The sequence below is a fragment of the Arachis hypogaea genome, chromosome 16 (assembly GCF_003086295.3).
Source record: "Arachis hypogaea cultivar Tifrunner chromosome 16, arahy.Tifrunner.gnm2.J5K5, whole genome shotgun sequence".
NCBI classification, from domain to species: Eukaryota; Viridiplantae; Streptophyta; class Magnoliopsida; order Fabales; family Fabaceae; genus Arachis; species Arachis hypogaea.
In genome coordinates, this window is record NC_092051.1 from 133,946,408 (window position 1) to 133,953,172 (window position 6,765).

At 37.2% G+C, this 6,765-nt stretch overlaps 1 protein-coding gene and 1 long non-coding RNA gene across 2 annotated transcripts; both read right to left on the bottom strand.

The window, feature by feature from the left end:
• Positions 1-760: 760 nt before the first annotated feature.
• Positions 761-4,857, bottom strand: LOC112755093 (uncharacterized). The gene is made up of 3 exons (XR_011874565.1): positions 2,299-4,857; positions 2,109-2,196; positions 761-1,708 (listed from the first exon to the last, which is right to left on the bottom strand). It is a non-coding gene; the product is annotated as an uncharacterized lncRNA (long non-coding RNA).
• Positions 4,858-5,633: 776 nt separating this feature from the next.
• LOC112759143 (uncharacterized) lies at positions 5,634-6,395 on the bottom strand. Its single transcript, XM_025807966.3, has one exon. It carries the CDS (start codon positions 6,393-6,395, stop codon positions 5,634-5,636), a length of 762 nt encoding a protein of 253 aa, XP_025663751.1.
• Positions 6,396-6,765: the final 370 nt, after the last annotated feature.

A 6,765-nucleotide genomic window follows, 5' to 3' on the forward strand; every position in this document is an offset into this window, starting at 1 on the left:
AATATATAGATTAAAAATTTTATTAAAAACTACCTAAGGATCAATCTGTCCGATAAATGTTAGAATAATAAAAATTTATTAGAGACCAAAATGTACAATTTGAAATTCATTAGGAACTAGTTTGAATGTTTATTCTATAATTTATATTTATATCCAAATATATTAAATTATAAATTTAGTAAAATTCCAAAATTAACTATATTTGTACACAAAAAATCAATTATCAAGATAGTCATTTATATTAGCATATAAAATATACTTTAAAAGTGAGTAAAATAACACATATATTTATATACAAATACATAATAGTTAATTTAGTGATTAATTTATAGTCTACACATAGCATTTTTATTCCGTAATATATAAGAATTTAGTTTTAAAACACTATCCATATAAAATAATTTTACAGTAATTTTACAGATATATCTAATAATATAATATTATATTAATAAAAATAATAACTTTTTATATTATCTGAAATAATCAGAAAAAAATAGATGCGATTAAATTATATATAAAATATTTTACAACATCGAATTATCAAAATTACTGTCATAGTATATAACGAAACAAATGAGAAATAGCGAGAGAGAGCAGTTTGATGTACAAACAGCTCGCACTATTGCAGGATTCGGAAAATGACCACCGCCAAGAAAAGAAATCCTTTGGTCACATGTAACATCACTGCATACATGGGTAGTGACTAGTGAGCGTTAGCTTATAAATAGATTCCTCTGAAGGGTGGGATGAGCATCCTACCGGCCACAGCCACAAAGAAGCCACAAATTCACAAGGCTTTGTATTCTTTGTATTCCCCCCTTCTTTTTCTACCATGGCTTTGCTTTTTCTTTTGCCCCTAGTCATTTCCCTGAGTGGTGTTTCAGCCATTGAATTAGCAACTGAGCCAATATCTCCATCTCATGCATTCCAAGAAAACAAACCAATAACCCCAACTCCATCTCAAGCTTTTCCTGCAAGTTCTGAACCTATAACACCATCTCATGATTTGCTTGAAATTGAGGCAATAACCCCGACACAATCTCCTTCCCCTGCAAAAGAGCCTATAACACCATCTCATGATTTTCCGGAAAGCAGGTCAATGACCCCAACCCCATCTCATGCTCCTACAAATGAGCCTATAACTCCTCATATTGTGCTTGCAAGTGAGCCTGTAGTCCCATCTCATGATTTGCATGCAAACAGGGAAATAGCCCCAACCCCATCTCCTGCATTTTTCGCAAATGAACCAATAGCTCCTCATGCTTTCCTTGCAAATGAACCTTCTGCTGATGACGAGTCAGACCCCCCAGTTGATTCAGTGTCTCACATTCGAAGCTTCTACAGTTCCAGAAAGATTAACATTTAAACACGCCAATCATGTCTGAAATCGAGCGATCATGTATCTTAGTATCCATCAGTAATAATTTTGAGAGGGAAATATTCAATATCAAAAACGGTTGATTATATACAATATCTTAGTATTCAACGGCATTATATCTTTATGAATACTATAGAAACGGTTCAAGTTTCAGCATCTTTCTTGCGTGAAATTAATATGCAACATCAGTGTTAGAACAGAACTGCTTATAGGAGTTATTATGTAGCGGTCATCGCTTTTATCGTCTTTCTACTTTGCTTCTTTACTCTTTTTATCTTTTGTTTTTTATTTTTCTGGGTATCTATCTGATCAAGGAAGATTGTTGAGAACCTGCAACCAATAGCAGATTGGTTGGAATTAGTAATTTTATCATTTCAACACCATTAATTTTTGAAAGGTGAAAACTCAGGTGCAGTTAACTTCAGGTGAAATTAATAGCTGAAAACCGTTAAATGATTTGAATGATTTAACTAAATTTTCATCTAACGGCTTTCAGTTATCAACTTCACGTGAAATTGACTGCACCTGAGTTTCCACCTTTTTGAAAACAAATAACTAGTAATTTAATTAACAATTTTATCATTACAAACAGTATGAAATGTGTGGGATTAAAAAGAAAAATCTAATTTAGGTGAACTGGATGAAAATGTTTTAATTTCCAGTCATATTGTGTTTGCATGGTCATATACCTCCCTTGAGAATTTCATAGAAGTAACAGAGTTATAATTACCTCTCACCCTTCCAAACTGAATCTTTGCTTTTTCTATCTGTCTTGTCAATGTCGGAAGACTAGTTTTATTTTTGGGCTGCTGAATGGTCTGAAGAATTATCACATAAAGGAAGTTAATAGAACTAGTATAAAAACAAAACACTAACAAACTCAGGCACTTAAAAAATCACTGCAGATGGTTACGACTTACACGGTTAGGAATCACTTCCTGCATCTTTGCAGGTTACCAGATGCGCAATCTTGAATATTATAATTTTCTCCTTCCTACAAGAATCAGTGGCGATTTCTTTCCTTTTTTTCCCCTTAAATTGTTATGAAAAGTTAGCACCTATAGCCATAACTACCACAAATCACATGGTTTGCATCTCCTGCCTCTGTCCAGTTCCTTACATGCTCATCTGCGTAGCTTTACGGTCCATTTTTTCCGTAGTCGTCTGTCAGTGGCGTGTCAACCATTGAATATAATAGGCCACAACTGCAACCTCCATTAGTTAATGTTTTGCTTGCAAGCCAATAAATAGAGAGCCGCAGCCTGCATCAGTTCACATTAGAAGAGTGGCTATGGGTGATTATAGTGGGTCAGCTACTTCAGGGTTTAACACGGTTGCTTCTATTCTAATGTCTCATAGCTCTTTACTAGACTGGACACAAACCAAGAGGGGAAGATACATCGGGACCAAGTTCATCGCTGTTTTCCTCTAGGGAGATTAACTTTTATCGAGAAACACTCTAGACCAACACTTGAGTGATCTTTCATCTTAATAACTCTTGAAAATACCAAGTTTTATGAAATAGCTGTTACAACACTGTTCACCCTCTGCATTGATTATTCATTAACACCCCTTGGACATGATCAAGGCATGTTTAAGTGTTCATGTCATGGCATCTTTCTCCTAATAGGAGCATAGCAGGTCCTGGTTTGTCTGAAAACCTTCTATGTTATCTGAATCCCACAACCGTTCAGTAATGTTGACATTAGCCATTCCAAAGCATAACTCCATCCAAAATTTTAATATTAGCAATTCCATTTTGAAAGACACTTTTCAAAGAAGAAACTCGTTTGAAGTGAACCTTAAGCAGTGGTTATGTTCTTGCGACTAGGATGCGATCATCAGAGATTAATAAGTAGTACTGCAACACCACCTTTTCGGCAACCACCTCAACTAATTTTGGCCTTCCGAGTAGCAGAAACAGTTCAAATAGAAGTAATTTAGGATTTAATCAGGCACATTTGAGCAACTTTAAGTCTACTCCTTTTGTTAATTATGACAATTGAAAATACGAAATCTTTTGGACAATGCTCAATTAAGTAGAAACAAGGCTCCACCCTGGAGTTTTCTTTAGTCTTTTTTCTTTCATAACCCTCCTGTGTCTCAAAACTTCAATCCATTGTCCAGCCTCTGCATATATATTCGACATAGCAACATGAACACCATGATTATGAGGTTCCAGAGTAAGAATTTCTTCTACGACTCTTTTAGCAACCTTCGTATTTCCATTATTTTTGCAAGCTGCCAACAAAGCTCCTAAAATAACAATATCAGGCTTCCAAGGCATTCCTTTTACCAGTTCCTCTGCCTCTATCAACTTACCCTCTTTCCCAAGAAGATCCACCATGCACCCATAATGTTCAATCTTCGGGTCAACCCCATACACATTTTTCATCGAATAAAAGATCTCACGACCAACATCAATCAAGCCAGCATGGCAACAAGCCGACAAAACCCCTAAGAAAGTTAATCGTTCGGGATGACAAGTTGCTCCTCCTTCAGCTTCTCAAAGAGACCAAGAGCATCTTCAACATGTCCCTGAGCAGCCAACCCAGAGATCATCACATTCCAAGTAGCAACATTTCTCTCAGTTCATCAAACAACTTCCGAGCCATAACAATCTCCCCATTCTCTGCATACATGTAAACCAACGCCGCCCCAAGAATCACTTCCTTCAAACCCCTTCACCTTCATGAACTCATGAATCCTCTGCCCAAGCTCAAGATACCCCGCCCGAGCGCAAGCCGATAACACCGAAGCATGGCAGCATTGGGCTCCAATCCATCTCCAACCATCTCATCAAAAAGCCCCGAAGCCTCGTCATAACATTGATTCTGAGCATACCCACAAACCATCGTTGTCCATTGACTCAAACTCCTGGCCGGCATTTCATCGAACATATCGCGTGCACGGGCAAAATCACCGGAGACAGAGTAACACCATTGGCCACGTGGGAATCAAAGCACATTCCGAATTTCAGCACGTGTGTGTGAACCTGGGTACAGGCTGGCAGGGAGGGAATGTTAGAGCAGGCTTTAAGGAGAAAGGGGAAGGTGTGTTTCCCGGGAATAGCGCCTAGCTTCCTCATGGAGATGTGAAGGCAGAGAGAGTGATGGGGATTGGGGCTAGAGGCCTGGGCGCGGACTTGTTTGATGTGGTGTATTGTGGTGCATTGGTCGGCGAGGAGAGAGAGACTAGGAGGAATGGTTGAGAAGAGTGAACAGGGGAAGCGGTGTTTGAGCGAGACGTGCAGTTTTGGCGGCACCATTCGAAGAAAGGTGGTTGGTGATCAGAGACTGGGAGTTTCCCAAGGTATCCGCCACCGGCGGCAGCAAAGCAAGGTTGTTGCGGAATTCAATTCCCGACCGATTAGGTGCTTCGTGCAGAAGGCGGAATTCAATTCCCGACCCAGAAGAATGAAGTAACCATTCAACCAAGCTAAGTGTACTTTCACTGATTCTTATCATACATGTATGCACGTTATTTGACCTCAACGCGTTAGTTTTTTATGAGTCAAAAGTCAAAACTTTACATTCGGCCAATATCTAGTGCCAACTGGCAACTTAACAAATGATTGTGAAGACACACGTCACATCCAAATTTAACGAAGATTGTGAGTGCTCTCTTACCCATTTCAAATCAAGAACTCAAGGCCAGAACACAAAATATCTGCTCAGAAACACGCAGATAACGAATAATCCTCTCCCGCATTCACACAAAAAGTACAAATTAAAAAAAAAAATCACATCGCTAAAAAGTAAAAACCCTCACCCAGACCGCAGAACACGGAGCATCTGCCCCTCATCCCTTGGCAAAGTACCTTGTGCCACACCTCCTCATCCCCTATTTTCCTTGTCGCTTTTATAATTTTTTAAATAATTTTAACTGAATTTTTCCACATTATGGTCAACAGCGAAAATTCTTATTCTATTCTGTCCAAAAAGGAATTCTTATTCTAATTCCGAATCCTTTCTTTCTTTAACAAACAAAAATAAGGTTTTTCTTTTTCAATAAAGCTGCTTAGAAAATTAAAACAGAAAACAATATAAAAAAGAAAAAAAAAATTGGGAAAGAGAACTCCACACAAAATGCATAATATTATTCACATGATGAATTACATCCAAATTACACAGAATCAACTAACTAATTTTTTTTCATGATTAAATGCATAATACTATTCACATTATGAACTAGAACCAAACTACACAGAAGAATCAAGTAACTAATTTCAGTTTTTATTTACATTTTTGGCGATCTAATTTGTTGCCATCGGATAGCGACATAAAGGGCATAAATGACTAGTCTTGAGCCAGTGGATGATGCATTCTTGATGATACACATGCTTACAAGGCATTGATAAAACTTGTTCTGCATCATCACCGTAATCAAATTCAGATAGACAAATACTGCACCTCTCTGTTGCATTGTTATTCTTTTCAAGCTTCACTTCCTCAAGAGAATCAATGGCACTCTTCGAAGTAGGAACCATCTTAATATTAGTATTTCCCATGGACTCTTCAATGATGAAGTCGGTGATAATGTCGTCGTAGTCATCAACAAACACAAACGAATTCTGGATAATAATGTCCAAATTCAAACTGAACAAACGAAAATCAGGTCTTTCGTAGAGGAATCCGGAAGGACGAGTTTGAATTGTGTCTTCCGCGTAGGATATGACATCTGGCATCATGTGATGAATCAAGACATTTGGTATAACATCATCAGGAAAATGCAATTGCATGTGTGATGAACCGTTTTGAAGGAATTCTTGCGCTTGCATTAGAATTGAGCTGTGACATGCAAACGTATCAATGGCTCCTAACACCGGCGGATAATGTGATTGTGGTTGTTGAGGATGAGTAGTCCAACACGTTTGATGCCTAACTCGTACCTTGAGAATGAAGTAATCTGCTGTTTTATCTCTCATGTGAGTTAGATAAAGTTGCAAATCTGCCTCCTGTTCTTGCAACAATGAGGGAGATGACACTTCCCAGGAAAAACCAAATGGCCACGTCATGATGATGAAATTGAGAACTGGTTTGATGCTTCAAGTTCGTTTATCAGAAATATAAGAAACTTTCTCTAATAGAAATAAGAATCAAACTGAGAATTAATCTTGTTGCTTTCTGCTTACTTATATAGAAGGGAGGCCACTCAGATAAACACGCCTAAAATGTCTTTTTTTAAAGATGTCTTTATGTTGTGTTTTAATTGGTTTTGGTATAATTTATTCGGTCTTCCTCATCACATATTATTAAATTCCTCAAAAGATTTTCTTTCTAAAAACAATAAAAAACATTTAATTTGGACTAAAACAAAAAAAAGTAATAGATTAACTATTAGATTTTTTTTTAAAAGATTATTTACATCAAAAAATATATCACATT

Bases quoted from the DNA above. Each gene is read 5' to 3' on its own strand.
- LOC112759143 (XM_025807966.3), bottom strand. From the start codon at position 6,395: ATGACGTGGCCATTTGGTTTTTCCTGGGAAGTGTCATCTCCCTCATTG.